The sequence below is a fragment of the Rhipicephalus microplus genome, chromosome 7 (genome assembly GCF_043290135.1).
Source record: "Rhipicephalus microplus isolate Deutch F79 chromosome 7, USDA_Rmic, whole genome shotgun sequence".
NCBI classification, from domain to species: Eukaryota; Metazoa; Arthropoda; class Arachnida; order Ixodida; family Ixodidae; genus Rhipicephalus; species Rhipicephalus microplus.
The window spans coordinates 144,920,199-144,940,832 of record NC_134706.1 but is presented as its reverse complement, the minus strand read 5'-3'; the positions used below and the strand labels follow the sequence as shown (position 1 = coordinate 144,940,832).

Sequence of the window (20,634 nt, the reverse complement as noted above, 5' to 3'; positions counted from 1 at the left end):
GTCTGGTTGGCGTTGTGTTCGGAAAGCTCCGTCGCGTCGTTGTCGTCGTCGTCGGAGCATCTTCGGTAGTTCGTCGCACAGCAGCCGCACCTCCATCGGTTGCTGCCCTTAGTTTCCCGGATACGGGCTAGGAGACCAGCCCCGGGTCGGGCCAGAGTACTGCCGGTAGTGCGGTGACATGCGGCGGCTGGGCGACGGCGAACGGGAAGGACTTCGTGGTGTACACTGAGTTCCTATCAGGTAGTCGGCGATGTCACGTGGCCGTCCTCCTGGCTGCGGACGCGGTGCATTGACGGCGAAGCCACGCAGTCCCATCTGTCGGTACTGGCAACGGCGGTATGTTTGTCCGGCCTCGCCGCAGTGGTAGCAGAGCGGGGGGTGGTCAGGGGTGCACCAGACATCAGTCTTCCTTGGTGCACTGCGCTGGGCCGCTGGCGAACGGTAGGACGTCGGTGGGGGTGGTGGCAACGGAAGTGCGATGGGGCAGCGTTTTGGCGAGCGCGTGGAGGAGGGGCGTGGCGGCGGGCTGCAGCAGAATAGCTCATGGCTTGCAGTTGAGGCTCTTGAGGCTGAGGAATGCCCAGCGATTGCTGGATCTCCTGGCGTACGACGTCCGCGATGGATTCCACGTGAGGCTGCGCTGAAGGAAGTAATTTTAGCAGCTCTTCTTGCACGATCGCTCGGATCGTCTAACGCAAGTCAATGGTTCCAAGCGCTTGAATGCCGCGTAGCTTGTAGATGAGAAGCTACGGTTATATTGCCGAGTGCGCATCTCGAGCGTCTTCTCTATCGTAGATGCTTCTGAAGTGAATTCGGCGACCGTCTTTGGCGGGTTTATGATCACCCCGGCAAAGAGTTCCTGCTTTACTCCTTGCATGAGCAGACGGACCTTCTTCTCTTCGGACATGTCGGAGTCAGCGTGGCGAAAAAGTTTAATCATATCTTCAGTGAATAGCGCAACATTTTCGTTTGGCATCTGCATGCGGGTTTCAAGAGCCGCGGCCTTCTCCTTGCGCACCACACTTGCGAAAGTGCTGAGGAACCTGGCGCGAAAGACGTCCCACGTTGTAAGGCTTCGCTCTTGATTCTCGAACCAGGTTCGAGCAGCATCTTCTAAGGCGAAATACACATGCCGGAGCTTGTCATCGTCTGTCTAGTCATTGAAGGCGGCGACGCGGTTGAACCTTTCGATCCAGCTTTCCGGGTCTTCCAGTGGCGAATCGCCGAAAGTTGGCGGCTCTTTAGATTGCCGGAGCAGGAGTGGTGCAGGCTGCACGGGCGCGGTCATGGTTGCAGTAGTGGATGTCGAGATCAGAGTCTGCCTGGCTGCTTCAGGAAGGGGCCCGTACTCTGGTTGTAGTCCCCTCTGCCTGCGGCTTGTTCGCTGTTCAGGGTTAGCGTCCGTGTAGTCTTTGACGCTTGGGCTGGGGTTGCGGCTTGAAGGAGGCGTCCGGTACATGGAAGAAACAGCATCTCCACCAGATGTCACGGGGTCGTGACGTGGCCGAAGACAGGAGACTTTGTGTTGGAATTTAACTGTTTATTTGGGCAAACCTGTGCCCGGTAAACAGAAAATCAAATTACAATAGCAGTCTTGGACTGATAGCGGCGAACGGAGCGTCGGCCCTCGATCAACTACTGACAAGCGGCGAAGTGCGTCGGCATTTATACTCTTGCCATCGAATGTTCTAGCGTTATCGCTGGCGGTGGCGTAGGTTCCCGTATAATCTGTACAGTTTGCAGAGTGGGCATGATTTTATCGAAATGATCTACTAAAGTCCGGAAGCTTCTCGAAAACTGCACGCGCGTTTTGCGCTGAGAATTGTGTAGTGTTTTGGGGCGATAACAAAACTTGAGAAATGGAACGTGGCAATATTGCTGTGCATCCTGCAATGAATGCTTCTATGGCGATATCAATTATATGGACACTCTCGGCTGGATTTTGCCTTCGGCCTCAACATGGGCGTCGATGTCATGCATTGTATGTGTATACGTATCTATATATTTAATATGCAAGAAAAAAATTCAGAAAAAAAACACTCCGGCGTGCGGAATCGAATATGAGACCTCTGCGTCGTGAAAGCGATGCGTTGACCACTAAGCCACCACGGAGCACATCCTCCACCGTTAAAACGGCAAGCTACTTATATCTACCACTTACCGCTGCTCACGAGCATCTCGTGGGGAAATTGTGTTTTCAGCATTACCAGCAATATGGCGCAATGATCGCGCATCGCCAAATCGCGCTTCTACGCGTCTTCTACGCATACTTTGCCTGGCTTAGAGAAATAATGAAGGCTGTGTATAATGCCACCAACCTGTGACATCAATAGAGCTACTCATTGGCTGCACATTTGGGCTTGCTTTTGCACTTAGCCCACCAGAACACAAGCGAATTTCACTCACTCGCTTGACAATGATTTCAATGTCTTCGCTGCTACTCACTTTGCAAGGGAGTTGAATGCATTTAAAGGGTATACGTTTGCCCAACAATATTACACTCGCATTCAGTTGTTCATCGAGGCTTTTCGTGGCGACCAAGCTGGGAGCAGCAGCATGTTAGTTGCAGCACTATCTGGCTGAGAAGCTGCCGCACTAATTATGAAAACTTCACAAAATATGATAGTTTTCAAACCCTGCGGCAAGCCCACGCTAGAAAGGCACGGCATTGGCATTTTCAAAAACTTCCTCCACGAAACCTTTTGCTGACACTGTGATTGGCACTGGGTCGAATGCTACGGCATTAGACTCCACGCAGCCTCTTCAATTCGTCTCGCTGACCACTTCACGTGCCTGCAAAGTCTTCGTTGACGTGACTTCTTCAAATCTTTAGGCATTTTCCAGCCATTTTCACGATGTCGTTTAATGGCAGGATGGAGCGAACGATTCGCTGGCGCTTTTTTTTCTTTGTCTAGTGATCAGGGCAGCCAGGAAACTTTGTCGGCACGGCATTTTTCGCCAAAGTCGCCTTTCTTGGGGCATTTGCAAGAACATGTCTCTTGTAGATAGTTTTCCACATTTTCGACACGTCCCTTGGCTCGAAGTGCTTTTCGCACACACAATCAGTCCGCTGCAGCATGCGGTCCTTGCACGGAATCGTGTGGTGCCATAACTTGAGGCGGTTCGCATCTTAAGGAGCAGCAAAAAGTGATACTTTTTCTGTGCATGTGTTGTAGCCAGATTTGCACTGGGGTACAAGACACTTCTTTTCCATTTCATGACTTGCTCACACAAGCCAGCATGGACTCTCATCGCACACACACACAAAAAAAACAACCAAAACAAGAGCGCAACTTGATGACAACTGCTTAGTTTGAACAACACCGTGGTCTGAACGGCGGCTGTTCGCCACTCGCACAGCTGTGAGCCACGCGACTGCTCCTACCATCTTGCGGTGCGGTGGAGCGGAGGAATTAAAAAGTTGAACGCAGCGTGTGGTGTCGCTCCATCATTCCACCTATACACTGTAACTAAGTTTTAACCATTCGTGCATTCGAAGCGTGTATGTATTAACTACAGTAGACTCTGAGTAAACGGAAATCTGATAAACGGAGCTGCTGCTTAAATCGTACAATTGGCTCTAATATGATTGGTTTCAGCCCCGTATGCTGCACCCCAGTTCACCTCTCAATAAATGGAACTCCTGTTAAACGAAACCCATTTAATGAGAGTTCACTGTAGTAGCATGAAGGTAAGATAACTGCTGGTCATTAAGGATGACAGACTAGATTCCAAGAGACGGCAAGCGGGTGAAGGGGAGACAAAGTTGGGTGGGCAGATGAGGTGAGGATGTTTGCTGGTATAAAGTGGCAGCAGCAGGCACAAGACTGAGTTGACTGGCGCAACATTGGTGAGGCTTTTTGTCCTGCAGTGGGAGTAGTCAGTCTGGAGATCATGATGCTAACTAGGTTTGAAATTTGGTGGCTAGGTTTTCTGTAGTATTGTGCGGCGGACGCGCCGCACGGAGAACACGGGGCACGGCGCTGAAGCGCCGGCCGACAAGAAGTACGCAGCAGCCGGTAGCCAAGCAGGAACTGTTTTATGATGTACAATGCCACGCATATATACACAGGGTAGCACCCCCTGAGGGCTGAAATACCTTACATGAAACCGAATCTGGCAACCATTAAATCGAAACCGAAACACCACACCATCCCTCCCCTAGAAAGAAAAGGACATGTGGCTCTAAGATCTTTATACAATGGTTAACGAAACATGAGTAACTTTTGCAACCTTATACAATTTTAGAATAATGTAACTGCTCATAGAACTTCTGTATTTAAAACCTTAACATCCCCCCATCCTTTTGCCATAAAGTAATCAATTGAAGAAGAGAGAAGGGGCATGAGAAGGAGAAAAAAAAACATAGCTATGTACGCAGCCGCCATGGCTGAAAGCACTTATACAGAACATACAACAAAAACCACAGCATAAGTGTATCTCTTATACCTTTATACAATAAATAAATGCTGTTGCACACAACAATGCACACGTATAGTACAGGCTCCAACATACGAGTAAAAAAGAAGAATTTAGGACATGGAGTCCTTAAACCTGGGCAGTTTCTTACGCGAATGCTTAGAACGCTGAAGCTCAGTGCGCTCTGAAATGCTCCCTTGTGGAGCAGCAAGTTTGGTTCGTGAAGATGAGCCTACTGGCTTGCTTACGCACTGGTCAGGCACAGCTGAGGGCATTGAGGAGTCGGACGACTCGCTTAAGCGTCCCTCAGTTGTAGCTGGGGACAGAGAACCCTAACGCTAAACATGGAAACCTGAAGGTTTGGAAGCATGTCCATTAGTGTTGGAAAGGATACTGGCATGGGCACTAGGCTTGTCAGTCAACTATTGATACAGAGCCTGAGAAGAGTCCAAGGACTCTGAAGCGTGCTCAGTGCACGGTAAAACTTTATGGTGGCTGTGCACCACAGCCGGATTTGAAACCAGTGCCTGAATACCATTGTCCCCCGGGAAAGATAGTGATGCTGTAGGAATAAGAATAGAAACCAATCGTGGAACCGAGGCAGAGTATTGCGACTGGTTCTCCAAAGGTATTCAAAATTGCAAGCATGAAGGTGGTTCCCGTTCGGAATGGAGGATTACAAGTTTAGAAGCATTCCAAACCGATCCATCACTGAGCTTAAATGCTCTGGATCCCACTGCAGACATAACAGCAAACGTACCTCTATACTTGTGTTTTTTCCCTGGAACATTTACTATGACTCTCTGGCCAACCTGAATGACTGAAGGTTTGGCTCCTCACTTCTCATCGACATAATTCTTCAAGTAATTCTGCCCATGAAAAACTCGTGTCCTTATGGTATTGTCCGAAAATGACTGCAAAGTAGACGGCAATGGCAGATCAGTTACGTCAACCGCTGTGTGAGGTTGACGCTTATGAAGCAACATCGCGGGAGGCGATCCCGTAGTTGCCTGAGCAGGAAAACGGTAAGTACCTAAGTACTTCGTAATTGCCTTCTTTAGAGGACTTTGTTCTAGTTGGGCTAGTTGAATGTACTCTTTCAGGACCCTGTTGAACTGCTCAACCTGCCCATTGGCCTGAGTGAGGATAGTAGTTGGAAGAACAGAGGTGTTGAATACCTCGTTCAAAAAAGAAAAGTTTCAAACTGACTAGATTTAAACTGGTGGTCATTGTCTGTTACTAAGCATGCTGGAAAACCCTTCACTGCAGAAGACTGAAGTCGAAAAGGTGATGACTGCATCAGACGTAACGTCTCGAACGAAACAAACCTCAGGCCATTTGGAGTAATAGTCAATCAAAGTGACTGCAAAGCGACAATCTTGGGGAACATTTGAAAGAGAATCAATGATGTCCATGCCTAACTTCTCCCACGGTTTCTCAGGAAAAGGAACTGGTTGTAGGGGTGCAAAGACAGGTTCCACAAATTTGTCGGCAGCCTGACAGATGCAACAGTTCCGAAACGCACTTTCCACTTGTTTGTCAAGGCACGGCCACCAATTCCTGTCACGAAGCAGCTGCTTTGTACGAATTATGCCTGGATGATTCTCATGGGCTAACTGAATCAATTGCCCCCTGCAAGTTTCTGGAACTGTAACACGTTCCCCACGAAAAATGAGCCCATCAGCATAAGACAGTTCGTCTTTCACTGCAAAGTAAGGTACAAGTACTGAAGTCAAATGCTTCTTTGGAGGCCGGCCCTCAGCGATGTATTGAATAAGCTGCTGGAAGGTACCATCATTAGCAGTGGCTGCCTGTAACTTGTGCTTATTTAAGCATGCAGCAACTAAAGAAATTATCTCTTCTTCTGGCACCTGTGCTGGCAGAAGCTGGACTGACAGCCGAGATAATGCGTCTGCTATGACATTATTGGCACCTTTGCAATATTGTACAGAAACATCCGGGCGCACCGGATGCAACATCCGGGCGCACCATCGATAAATTCACAAGGGGCGTCGCCCCACCGCGCTAGCTGACAGCAAAGTAGTTGAAGCCTGGTGGTCAGTTCGTAATGTAAAATGCCGACCCCAAAGATACACATGCCATTTTTATGCCGCAAACACACAAGCAAGAGCTTCGCGCTCCCCTGCCGAATACCGGCGTTCCGCACGGGACAATGTTCTAGATGCAAAAGCAACAGTTAGCAGCTGATCTCCTCTCTGTTGTTCTGGATACCGACATTGAATGCATCGGTGGTAACCACCACCGGAAGATTGTTACAAAAAATATTTATGGCGGGGCGGTCAGCAAGTCGTTCTTTAACCTGTGTGAAACTAGCATTGGCCTCAGCGGACCACTCAAAAAAATACTGACCTTGTTGGACCATGTGGTGCAGAGGCTCAACAGATTCAGCATAATGCGGTAGAAACTTTGCATAATATCCAACTAACCCCAAGAAAGATTGGAGTGCTTTAACATCAGTAGGAACAGGGCCTTGAGAATGGCAGCAACCTTAAACTCAACCTGCGATAACTCGCAAGCACTTATGTTATGACCTAAGAATGCAATTTCAGTAGCAGCAAATGCACACTTGTCGTTAAGCTTCATGCCGCAGGAATCTATTTTAGACAAGACACTTTTTGAGTGCACGTCATGCTCTTCCCAATTACGGCCCCAAACTAAAATGCCATCTAAGTAACAGACGACGCCTCGGCACCACTTCAGTAAATCGCTTGTAATTTTTTCGAAAATAGCTGGCGCAGATGCCAGCCTGAAGCACACTCTGCGAAATCTGTAAAGCCCCTGATGCGTTACAAAAGTAGTAAGGTCACGACTCGCCTCCGCTAACTTAACCTGGTGGTATGCTGATGCAAGATCAAGTTTAGAAAAAATTTTAGCACCTGTTAACTGTTGTAAATGTTCCTCAATGTGAGGTCGAGGGAACCCGTTCATTATAATGGCCTTGTTTGGCTCACGAAAATTGACGCACTGTCGGATGGAATTGTCCTTTTTGTGGACGACGACCAACGGAGACACCCAGTCTAAAGCATCTACCCTCTCAATGATGCCAGTAGACTCTAGTCGTTGTAGCTCATCGACAACTTGTTGCCTCGACGAAAAGGGAAGGCGTCGCAGTTTGGCCGCCACTGGCTGCACACAAGGTCGATGCTTCACACTGTGAACGTAATTTCGGACGGTGCCGATGTCCGATGAAAACAGGTGGTGATGTTCCGGTGGCACATTTACCGGAACAGCCGAGGAGTCGACGAGGGAACAGGGTCTCGCCTCTGATTATTTTCAGAGCTCGGATGGCATCTAATATCGGGAGCGAGATGCCTTCGTCTGTGACGTAGAAGGGAATCGTGGCGCGGTTGCCGTTGTACGAGACTGTTGCCTTGAAATAGCCATGATTTTTTATGGCTTGTTCTGAGTAATTCTGTAGAATTAGATGCGAAGGTAGCAACTTGACATGCGAAAAGCTCCTCTTATAATCTTGGACGTTGAGCAATGACACAGCTGCTCCAGTGTCGATAAGCATGTTGAAAGTGGATCTATTGATTCGTACGGGAAGATGCAGAAGTCCAATAGTGGCGACCGTTTCGTCCACTTGCAGGACAGTAACTGTATTAGTCACCGTCGATGTGCATTGATGACCGGTCGACTCTGTAGTAGTGCAGCAGACTCGCGCCAAATGTCCACGACATCCGCACCGTGAACACGTCTGGCTCCTGGCAGGGCAAGCGGAGGAGTTGGCCCAATGCTGCGTCGACCCGTAGCGGTGGCAAGCACCCTCGCGAGCCGGCGGCGAAGCTGGAGAGGTGTCCGCAGCAACGGAGGGCGAGGAGGTGCACGCAGGAGAAGTCCCGCCGGCGCCATCTTGCACCGAAGCTTGGGGAGGACGGCCGCCATTTGGCCTGGCATCTTGAATTGCTCGGCGAGCTGAGCTGCTATCATGAATCAGACGCGACGACACTGCATTGACTTTCGCCCCAGATAACTGTAGCAACGCTCGGTTGACGCACTCCTCCTCTCTTGCTATGTCCAACGCTTTTTGTAGTGTGAACGCCTTACCCATCTTGAAAAAAGTTCTTTGGAGGTGCGCAGACGCGATGCCAGAGACGATCTGGTCGAAAGCGAGGATATCGCCCACCGCGCCGAATTCGCAAAGCTTGGCTACTCGGCGTACTTCCTGTATAAATTCTACCGCTGACTGGTCTGGGCCCCGACGCAGGGCTTTAAAGTGGGTGCGCAGACACACTGCATCCGGTTGAGGGTCTAAGATTTCATTAAGCAGCGCAAGGGCTGCATCGTACTCGTTTGTACATGTCGTCTCCTGAGTTGGCCGGTCAGATCCCGACTGCCGCTCATCTTCGGTGGCAAGCAAGTAAGTGCTGAGTTTCTCGATGCCCAAGGCGTTCAGGAGCAGCGCCTTTTTGTGCTCCGGCGTGGCGCCCCTGGCATTGGCGTCAATGTAAACCTGTAACACAGGACACCACTGCCTCCATGGAAGGAACGGAGGCGGAGGGATAGCAGTGTTCATGCTTGCCGAAGAGAGTGTCGAAATGGCAGTTCAGGAGAGACACGCACGTAGGTAGGCCTCATGACCGGACTGGCACGGAAAGTGTAGAAAAGTAGAATAGATGCAGGGAATACAGTAGCGGTGGGACAGCTTGCACGGGTGCTGAGTCCACAGCTTGAGGAAGAAGGCTTGAAGCCCACCTTGACGCATGATACACGTGGATTGACGATTCTCGTCGCCAAAATGTAGTATCGTGCGGCGCGTCCGCTGCATGGAGAACACAGGGCACGGCGCTGAAGCGCCGGCTGACAAGAATTACGCAGCAGCTGGTAGCCAAGCAGGAACTGTTTTATTATGTACAATGCCGCGCATAAATACTTTACATGAAACGAATGTGGCAACCATGAAATTGAAACCGGAACACCACATTTTCTAGTCCTTAAAGTTTCTGCTTTTTTCAGATCATATCTGAATTTCTCAATCTTCATCGTACTGACTGAACTTTGGATATTCAAGAAATATAACTGGGGGTCCCTCCAATACTTTGGGTTTCGTGACCCTTTTAGACACGAATAGTGATGCACAGTCTGCAACTGTCGGACTTGTGCAGCATAATTCCAGTGCGTTAAGTCATCATCATCATCATCAGCCTGACTACGTCCACTGCAGGACAAAGGCCTCTCCCATGTTCCGCCAGTTAACCTGGTCCTGTGCTTGCTTTAAGTATTATATTCTAAAAAATGAAAGTGAGGAAGAATGCATTGTTCTGTGCACTGTTCACTAATTGAGCATTTAATTATCCGGCATTGCCTGATGTTCCATTTGTTTGAAAGAGATGCTCATTGTAGGGTTAGATGCCTCGCTCTGTCTTTCTGTAATTATTGTCCGGCTTTCTTGCACTTTCTTTCTCCAAAACTCTGCATTGACCGCTTCCTTATAAAGAAAGCTATGTCATGCCGGAAGTGCTTGTTGATAGTGCAAGGAAAGCATCGCAGGATGGCTAATATTCCTGCGGGACAAAAAGATTTCATTTTTGTTGCACGATTTCATTTTTGTTGTATTTATTTGATGCAAGTGATCCAATGTGCCATGGCCACTAGTCCAAAGAACTGCCATCACAGAGTTGACTGATCACTTTTTCAGCTGCAACAGCTCGAGCAGCTGCAAGCAGAGTTGCAGGCCGAGCGCACCAGAACTTCCCAGCTGACGGCCCAAGTCTCACAGCTGGAGTCTGCCCTCAGGTTGGTTGTGTGTGCACGGCCTTTGCAGAATAGTTTGTGTCGGGTTCGTGGGTAGCGTTGCTTCTGTGGTACACAACACTTTGAATAAAGCAACTGCAAGTGTTCTCCTGTTTATTGTCCAATTGGAGCACATCTGGTAGTCGTGGCAATGGACCATAATAAAATGTGACAACTGTCGTCAGGCTTGCCACTGACTTTTCAGTGAAGTTCATAAATGACGATGGAAATGTTGCCAAAGTCGCCATTTTTCTTCAAATTTCGCCTAAAACGTTGCCACTCAACATATGTCTAACAAACTTAGTAATAAAGACTGCTAATTGTGTACAGCCCCTTGGAGTACAGTACCATTCGTAACCCAAAACATATTGACATATTGACTTTCTTTAATGCCAGTTGAATCACACGCTTCGCCATGGAAAAGGGCATGCACGTACCAGCAGCGTCACTGAAGGCTAGTGCCTCTTAACAAAAGTTTGCGATGGCTTCAGTTGTATCCAATGAAGGGCAAAACAGTTGCTACAACAAAAAAGGGACGGCGTATAAAGCCTTCCTGTAGATTTTAGAGAATCTCATTGCAGTAGAATGTGTTTGATAATTAAACAATTTCATTACCGAACAGAAATAAATTTGAAAGGACTGCGTAGCCGTGGTGATGCCCACAACCCACTTTCTGTGCAGTCATGCTTGCACTACACATTCGCCTCAATGCAGTTTCTGAAGCCTGTCCAAAAAAACTGACTTCCTGGTTGGCCTGAAAAATGTTAACAAATTTAAGCTCTACACATCAAATCGTGGAGTGCTACCGTAGTGAAGTCGACAAGCTATCGTTGGAACATGCAGATTAGCCACTAGAGAGGTGAAACTTTAAAGAAGCTTAAAACTCTTGACACGCCTAAATAACTTATACCACTGCTTCGTGGCACGCGGAGCACTGCGTTGTAAATTTTGCTGGGAGATCGCTGGCGGGCGCACCAGTACGCCAATGCTTTCAGAATATATAGATGAATCGAAAAACAGGAAGACATACTGTATTGCACGTAAAGGGCACCTTTTACTGGAGGGTCTGAAATTGTGAAAAAATTGAAAAGATGCGATTGCCCATTCATTTCGAAAACACTGAGTATAATGAATGATTGATATGTGGAGTTTAACGTCCCAAAACCACCATATGATTATGCGATGCCATAGTGGAGGACTCCAAATATTTCAACTACCTACGCTTCCTTAACGTGCTCCCAGGTCTGAGCACACAGGCCTACAGCATTTTTGATTGCATCGAAAATGCAGCCGCCACACCCAGGATCCGATCCCACGACCTGCGGGTCGGCAGCCGAGTACCTTAGCCACTAGACCACCGCAGCGGGGCAGACACTCAGTATAGAATGCAGAACTTTGTTGAGACCTCAGCCGAAAATCGCCGAAAATTCGCCACGTCCCTATTCATAATTTTAGGTTGCCACAGGTCTCTCAAATTCACTGATTTGGCGAAAAGTAGCCACCAGTGGCAACCCTGCCTGCCACGCCGTCAAGTTCCTAGAAAGCAGCAAGAGGTGTCTCATACCAATCACCAATGTCATCACATGCAAGTTGGATAGTCAGGACTGCCCGACTTACGTGAGGCTCTGTGAATACCATTCTTCATTAAAAACGCAGGTCAAGTAGCCACTCGCTGCTTATTGCGTATCTACTCCATGTTGTGATGATGCGACCATGCTATTTCAAAACGGCTATCAAACAGCTCGAGAGGTAGCTGCGGCTTTCTTTCATTGCAACTTTGGGAGACTGATGTGTAAGCCACCAGTCCTTATCCCTGTCTGATAAAAAACTTGGTTTGCTCGTCTCGGGGGTTGTAAAATGGGAAAGTGAGAAAATGGAGTGGCAGCGTGTGTGCGTTTTTTGGGCTATTCTGCAATGCATTCATACCATCTAGCTCGCTACTATTGCAGTTATACTGATTTGTCCCTGCTTCCTGCTTGGAAGCATAATTGACCAGAAAGCATTTCTGATTTCTTTAACGTGAAACATGGCATTACATTGATTTTAGACATTTTTCACATGTTAATTGCAAGTGTCCTATCACCCAATTAAATTTTTGTGTCCTAAAGAGACAGAAATTTAAGATAGAGGAATGCATACCTGCCAGGAGGCTCCTGGATTTTGAGTTTCTTTTGTTTGTACGATTGTCATGAAAATCTCCCGGAAATAGAAATTTCTGTGCGTGATTTGGCCGCATCAACAAAAATGCAGGTCAATCCGCTCCAGGCTTTTTGTGAACCCACGACATTTTATTATGAACAAATTTAGGACACGTTCTTCTGAATGTACAGTCGAATCTCAGTAATGCGAAACCGCGGCAGATACCAATGATGAAATTTCCCAGCCAAATTCCACTGTATTCATTGGACCAAAATTCGAAAGTTCCGAATACTTCTCCTAATCGTGGTGAGTAATATGAACTTTACTGATATCGTTCAATGAAGGCTGCGAGCTTCGGAAGTACGTGTGTGACCAGCGCATGGGGTTGTCATTGCCACAACCACTGCGACAAAACCGTGGTCGTTCTTGACACGGTCTTGTATAGCGATGACGTAACTGAGAGAACTCCAAAAGTGTGCACACCACTTGACCAGGCAAAGCAACGCCGCTTTCCTCAAACTCTGTGTGCAAAAGCGTGGCAGATGCGATTGTAGATAGCGCAAGATGAGTTGGTTTTGAAGGCACGTGCGCAGCAAGCGCACGCAGATTGAAAATGGAACTATCAATTGTCGCAACCGCCGCGCACAAAAGCGCGGTCACAGTGACGGGATAGCGATCTACACGAGCCCTGAGGGCATGCGGCTAGCTTAGCGGTACATTAATGGCAGCAAATACATAAAAACGGCTAGAAGCCTTTCGGCGTTCCTGTCTAAAGTAATAGCGAGCAATACTTTTGCCTACGCTTTTGTGGCAGAGAGCTGCGTCGTCCCGTTCATTCATATGACACAGGAAGACATGCAAGTTGTTTTGACAGAAATAGATTTTGCTAGTGTTTTTGATGACTCCAAATTTCGGGAACGTTTGCGCTCTCTCATTGAGACTCTCACCTTAATGGGAAGCTCTACCCTCGTGTGTTTCGCTACTCCAAGCCTTTATAAGACCACAACGCTAATGTTTTAGCGCTTGTGATTGGGATTCCCACCCTTTCTTGTTTCTGGAATTTTTTTTTTCTTGTTAAAAAAAGAGGGGGGGACAAATATTTAGCGCAATCTTGCTATCCCTGCGTTGCGGAAATCTACCAGATTCAGCAGGAATCCTTGCACTTGGCAGGTGTGGGACTGCATTATTTTACTATACTAAAATGCAATGTTGTACTACATGCATCCTATAAAACTTTTACAGGCATCTTGAAGAAGGACAATTACCAAGGGCAAGATTTACTTGTATTTATAAGTGTTAATGTTTTTAGTCATATAGCTTTGACATACATGTAAGGTTACCGCGGCGACTATGGCTTGCCACTAGTAATCGTAATGACGTTAAATTAGAAAATTAGCACTGAGATTGGTTGTCTTGTGCTTCACTGCACACGGATGAGTTCTGTGCAGCACTTGGGGAAACCAGGCTGTACGGTGTAGGAAAGACTGTGTGTGCCTCTTACAGAGACTAGCCTTTCCAGATCGTCTTTGTAAAATCTGTCAACTAAGTTGGAGTTCAGCTTATTGAAGCAAGTTTACCAGTGCCAATAAGAATCTTTTTTGCATGAAGGGAAGAAGTGTAAATTTAAAAGGTTGTTTTCTTCGTAATAGTAATCCGAACAGATAATGATGCTAAGCAACATATAGGGTATGTTAGTGTCCCATACCTGGCAGTAATAGTTACGGCGGCACTGACTGATGCTCCCATGTTTAAATGAACTCGTATACCCTATAAAGTGGATGGGGGAATCGCTGCCACCGTAGCTCAGCGGTAGGGCATCGGACGCGTTATTCAGAGGTCGCAGGCTCACTCCCTGCCCATGGCAAGTAATCTTTATGTCCATTTTTCCTTCTTCATTCATTCATTCATTTCCAACAAGTCTTTTACAACTAGTAGGGGGTCCATCAGGCGAAAAACTGTTGAAAAACCACTTCAGAGTGCCTGAGGCCCTACGTACATGGCGGCAGTTTCGAGATTAAAGCTCTTAAAAATTTGCTGTAATGTAAGTAGGCAAACGGAACAAATAATTGGACGAATATTCTACAAATACAACAGTAGAACAAATAGACACAGACCAAACTAATAATTATGTATCTGCACTCATGAATACACTAAACAGTATCAAAATAAACAGGGCAGAGACTGAAAAAAAAATGGGATAGAGTAATGATAACATAGCATGATAAAAAGAAAGATACTAGGCCAGGGTGAAGAAATATTCTCGCATTTCTTTTTTTGTTAACATTAAAAAGTTGGGCTGATCATTTATATATTTATTACGTAGGGATGGTAATGTATATCTAAGGGATTGTAGAAAATAATTCGTGCGATAACAAGGATTGAGCCACCTGTGTATGCTTCGGGTTCGTGAATCCGTGTGTTGACTTGTGTTTGAAAAGTCTTTAAGAAATGCTCGGAAGTGTTCTTTCGCAAAGAAGTAGTTGTTAATGAGTCGAAAACTGTACATGTGTTGCATGCTGATTATTTTGTAGCGGTGAAACAAAGTAACAGCAGAAGTACTGCGTGGAACATTTGCAATGTAGCGCAGTGCCCTTTTTTGCAATAAGTGAATAGTTTTTACGTTGCCTAAGGTTGTGGTGCTTCAGGCAAGAAGGCAGTAGTTTATGTGCGAGGAAAACAAAGCATGTTAGATTTGCACTTTAGCTTTTTTCGAAAAACAAGTGCTGACCTCGTGACAATACTCCAGCAGCACGCGATAATGATTTAGTTAATGATTCCACACATGACATTACCATGTCATATGAGCGGAAAAAGTTACACCTAGAACTTTGTTTCTCCACTACTTCTACGGGCTTTCCCTCAAGGGTTAACGATTGGTGAAGATTAGTTTCAGTGTCCCTGGATCTGAAAAAGACAGCTTTTGTTTTTTTCGCATTTATTCGCAGGCCATTAGTAGTATACCACCCCAGTGATGACTACTGCTACTGTGAAGTTACTGCTAACAAAATCCTCCTTGCAATCATTGTCTGTTGGTTTTCATTAATATCCTTTCTGCACAAGGTTATTTGCCTGACAAAAGTAATCGGCTGGCCTCCAATACAACTGCGCTTGATCACAGTTGCTTTCTGCTTTGCCCACTGAAAATCGTGCCGTCTTTGTGCAGCTCGCTGGAGGCCGAGAAGCGCTCGACTGTGGCAGAGAGGGACTCTCTGTCCCAGCGGCTGTGTTCCTCTGCCCAGCTGGTGGCCACCCTAGAGGGGTCTCTTGCAGTTGCCAATGGATCCCTGGTGGCCCTTCGTTCTGAGAGGGATGCACTCAAGGTACGAGAAGACAGTTATTTCCTGCTACAGTAAGATCCCGCTAATTCGAACTCGAAGGGGAGCATAAAAAATCTGCAGGCAGGCGCCAGAATTAATGGACATTGCACCACGCCCAAAGAAGCCACCTCTAAAGTCATTATCTCTAATTACATAGTACATGCTACTCCACGTTCATGGCAGATGATTCCGTAAATACGTTCATGGAGCTTTAACGGTGAACATAATCAATTGACCAGTCGGTGGTACACTAGAAATGAGCACAGATGTGCATTCATGCGTTCAGTGTGCACTCATTGTAAGTATATGTTTACACTTCAATACACGTTTCCCTACATGGCAGAGTCAATGCAGTCGTCTTTTTTTGTTGTTGTTGTTGTTCCAGTGTTAGTCTCTTGCACTGTTTCAAAATGAACCCAAATCAACTAGCCCAACTCTGCCTTATTGGAAGTTTTTCCCCCATAAGACTACACAGGGCTGTCTGTGCCACGACTACGACACCAGTTCATATTGAGGTATGAGGCGAAGGGAAAAAAATGTTTTTTTTTTCTAGGATAACTTTTTTGCTTTTTTTTGTCATGTTAAATAAAAAATTTATGACCAATCTTTTTGCTGCACTAAGTTTCGTTCGGTTCACTTTCTCTCAAGATATCCAAGCAAAAATGTTACCCCACCCATCATCTATGAAACTGAAACTGCCGGTGTTGTGCGAGTCTCAAAATTAACTTCATATATATAGTATTTCGTTGGTTATTTACCAATATCAAGTGCAAACATGTAATAATGCTCAACCAGCATTTTCAACTTATCGTTTTGACAGTGGTGGACCAGCTACATCTATTGCGACATTTTGCTACAATTTCATACAAACTGGTGTACAGCTGGCGGCAACTGCGCCCAAGTTCACTAGTCCACCTATCTACATGTCTGCCTGTTTATGGCTCAAAACTATTTTTTGCCACAACAAATACAGCTAGAGCCTTCTCTTAATGACGCCCTTATTCCATTCCAGCGATGTGTTCTTCATCGTTATATATACAGCCTAACCGAAGTCTATGTGCCACCGCGTGTGTCTCTCTCGGGAAGCTTAGAGTGCCATCCTATTTGTTACGGAACTCGCAGTAACATGTAGAAAAGTTACCTTTTACGTTTGTAAGTCACTCTGAACACAGTATGCAGTAACTGTGGCTAAGTGAAAACAGTTATTGGCACTGCATGCTGTAAACCGCGTCGTCATGAAAATGAAGATTTGGCAGTGCAAGAGTCTGATAGCCACAAAAAAAAAGGCTATGTACTTCTTTATGCATCCCTGGCTTCGCGCGGGGTCGCATCTCGTGTCTGGTGGCCTGGATACTACAATCAAGTAATGGCAACAAGGACGGCGACGAGCTTCGAGGAGCGATGGCCTTGGCGTTGTGGTCGTATCTCAAAACTGAACATGCAAATGTCTTTCTTTTGTGGACCCTGGCTCACACCAGCTTCCCGCTCGCAGGTAACCAGGCGGCCCACATTGCGGCTCGAGATCTCACTCACTGAGCCGCGGACGATTCGGTGGCCGCCTTACCCTCCGAGAGCGGGGTGATGGCACTATCCACACAACTGGAATGGTCGTGGGGTGTTCGCCTGACCACATTCAATGACATTACACAACATTACAGACTAAACAGACGCAAATATCCACCACCACACAACAAATTGGAGAAAAAACAGGCTGTAACTCTGAGGTTACTATGAACAGATACGTAACCGGGTCCAGTGATCCTACGCCTGCGTTATTCTCACCTATACCTGACGGACGTGTGTAAAGCGTGCGGGGAAAGGGCCACACTGCAGCACATGCTTTGGGAGTGTGCTGAAAAAGTTAACGTCACTGCCGTCGCTCCCTTCGTGACGCATGTTAGGCAGGGACGAAATCCGAGGCGAATTGCTGCTGCCACCATTGCGCGAGGGCAGGGGCCGGCCTCCACCGCCGCTGCGGTCACTGTTGCCGATTGGCGGCGTCAGCTGCGCTGCAGCTGGGAGGCAGCACTCACAAGTGACGAGCTGGCCGACCAGCTTTGGGCGGTCCGGCAAGCTGAAGATGCCGCCCGGGTGCAAGGACTTCAAGCGGTCACCTGAGGCACCGCCATCATAATCAACGGAGAGTGGGAAGGGACAGCGGTTAATACCCTCTTCCCCCACCTCGCCCGGTAAAACTGCCGGACTTTAAATAAAGTCTATTCATTCATACTTCTTTATCATGAATGTTCTTCGTGTGCCTATCGTGAAGGCAGGACCAAAGGCCCTTGCAGAGTGCCTCTGGCATGATGTGGTGCGCTCGTTGCGAGTCTTGATTGGGAGACTGACTTAATGCCGTGGCAAGCCAGTGCTTCAGAAACTGAGCCGCACAAGCACTCATATGCATCCTAGCCGCCCTTAGAACAGTCAACTGGTGTCACTATAAATCCAGGAAAGAGGTCAGTCTTCCCGGCTTGAAAATCTCAATTGATTTCTTCCCATGATTGTTCAAAGCTACACTTGCGAGCATGCTCAGCATGGCCATTGTTTGTTCACAAATTGACGACCATTTTTCACTCTTAACTGCAGCATGTGGTGCCTTTGTTATATTCATACTTCATTGCAAAACTGAAGGAACCAAACTGGATGTAGTGGTTTTCTGCACCCTGAAACGTCCCTCCAGTTACCAGTCTTTAGACCCTGTAGTGCGAGAGGAAGACGAGACGGCGGCCAACGTGGTCGTGTCGTTCTCTTGCCGCTTTATTATCAAAGGCGATTGCCGAAGCAGAGCGGCAGCGGCTGCCACGTCCGAACCGCCAGGCCTGGTGCTCGTTCTCCACCGCTCGCGCCTCGAGCTCTCGCATGAGCTGCACGAGAGGCGCAGCGCGGTGGCTAGAAAAATGACGATGATGATGAATGGCGATGATGACGCTACAGATTAGTCCCCCCCGCAGAAATGAAGCCGGACCGGAATGAAAATAATGAGAGGGTATATACAAGCGAGTTAGGTTCGCAAAACGAATCGGGATCCGTGAGCAGTCCAGGTCGTCAACTGGAAGGGACAATCGGCAACCAGTGGGTATCTGACGGGCGACACAGGGAGAAACGCAGCAGGCAAAGATGGAAGTGACGGGTCGCTGTGGCCATAAACACGAGCGTCCCACGATGACTTGGCGGGATCACTTGAGAGCGCACCCGGTGCTTCGAGAATGCGTGTCTGACAAAGGTACCCACAGGCGGAGCCGTGGGAGGGGGCGGAAAAAGCCGAGCCGGTGATGGTGGCGAGATGGTGCTATGCATTGAAACGGAACCAGGACGACCGAGTAGTGAAACATAAAGGATGCGGCGGCGTCTCCGACAGCACGCATGGCACCAACATGGCTGTTGACAAGGAGCAGTGGGCTGGCAGTTCTGGCATTAGCAAATCTGTAATCTGGTCCTTGGTCATTGTAGCAGCATCTCGGAAGTTCTGCTGTAGCATGTCGCGGGCAACAATTTCATCTTCAGGAGACGTCAAGGTGGATGGAAGTGGCTGCTTGCAGGATGCGCAGATTGCCAAGGTTGATGAAGATTATGTTCATTGGATAATGTCGACTGTGGAAGCTCCGGGATCGGGTGCCGAATAATGGGTGAAAATATCTCGTGCCCAGACTCTGAGGCGCGCGGCAAGGTAGCCGTCGTGGAGTATGGAGTCGCTGAGGTGTCGCGTGCCGTTGATGTCACAGAAATTGTGCTGTCACCCCTTCAGTGTGGTGTCAGAGTAGGGAAGTCGACAATAGACCATTTTGTTCGCCTAGAGACATACATCAGAGATGCATTTAATCATAGGCAGTGTTCTTTTCGGCATGCGTAGACCTGGAGAAAGCATACGATACCACATGGCGATTCGGGATTCTACGCGATCTTGCCGCCATGGGCAACCATTGGAACATGTTAAACACAATTGAAAGTTATCGGTCTAACCGAACCTTTGGCATAAAAGTGGGAAATCCTCTCTAGATCATTTACCCAAGAGACTGGTGTTCCGCAAAGGGGTGTGCTTAGTTGCACACTCTTTCTTGTAAAAATGAACTCCCTGCAGTCAGTAATTCTAAGCACAATGTTTTATTCTGTGTATGTTGATGTGCAGATGAGTTTCAAATCATGCAATATGACTATCTGCGAACGACAAGTGCAGCTTGGAATGAATAAATTCTCTAAATGGGTATATGAGAATGGTTTTAAAATAAACACCCAGGAAAGTACTTGCGTACTTTTTTCCAACAAACAAGGGGTAATTCCACTACCAAATGTTGCGATCAAGGGAGACCAACTCTGTGAACAGCGAGCATAAATTCCTGGGAACCACTTTAGATTTTAAGCTCACGTTTATTCCCCATATTAAATATGTAAAAATGAAATGTCTGAAAGCGATGAACGTCCTAAAGCTCCTATCACGTACAACATGGGGTAGTGATCGAAAGTGCCTCTTGAAGTTGTACAAAAGCCTTGTCTGTTCGCGCCTTGATTATGCCTGTATAATTTATCATTCCGCAATGCCAAGTGCTTTAAAATTCTAGACCCCGTTCACAATCTGGGTATCCGACTTGCAACCGGTGCTTTCAGGACAAGTACGATCCAGAGCCTCTATGTAGAGTGGAATGAGTGGTCACTTCACCTGCAGCGATCCTATAGCAGTTTCACATATTTTATAAAAATACGTTCAAACATCAAGCATCCTTCTTATTCAATTATAAACGATATGACTGCTGCCACCCTCTTCCATAATCGACCCGCAGCGAGAGAGCTGTTCTCTTTGCGAGTGACAAACTTAATTGATGAAATGGGTGTTCCACTGCTAGAACTTTGTCCTATGCCCACAGAGAAACTTTTACCGCCCTGGCAGTGGCAGCTTATACATTGTGACACCTCATTTGTCGAGATCACTAAACGCGCACCAGAAGCACATATTAAAATGCATTTCCGACAACTCCAGTCCAACTACCGTATTTACTCGATTCTACCGCGC

The 20,634-nt window shown here is 47.3% G+C and overlaps 1 protein-coding gene across 1 annotated transcript in view; it reads left to right on the top strand.

Annotated features, from left to right (window-relative positions):
* The window catches only part of LOC119185228 (kinesin-like protein KIFC1), a 120,708-nt gene that overhangs the window by 36,175 nt on the left and 63,899 nt on the right, over window positions 1-20,634 (top strand). The window contains exons 6-7 of the mRNA XM_075869827.1: window positions 10,079-10,176; window positions 15,476-15,632. Coding sequence (XP_075725942.1) covers window positions 10,079-10,176; window positions 15,476-15,632 — 255 coding nt within the window. The remainder of the gene's footprint in view (window positions 1-10,078; window positions 10,177-15,475; window positions 15,633-20,634) is intronic.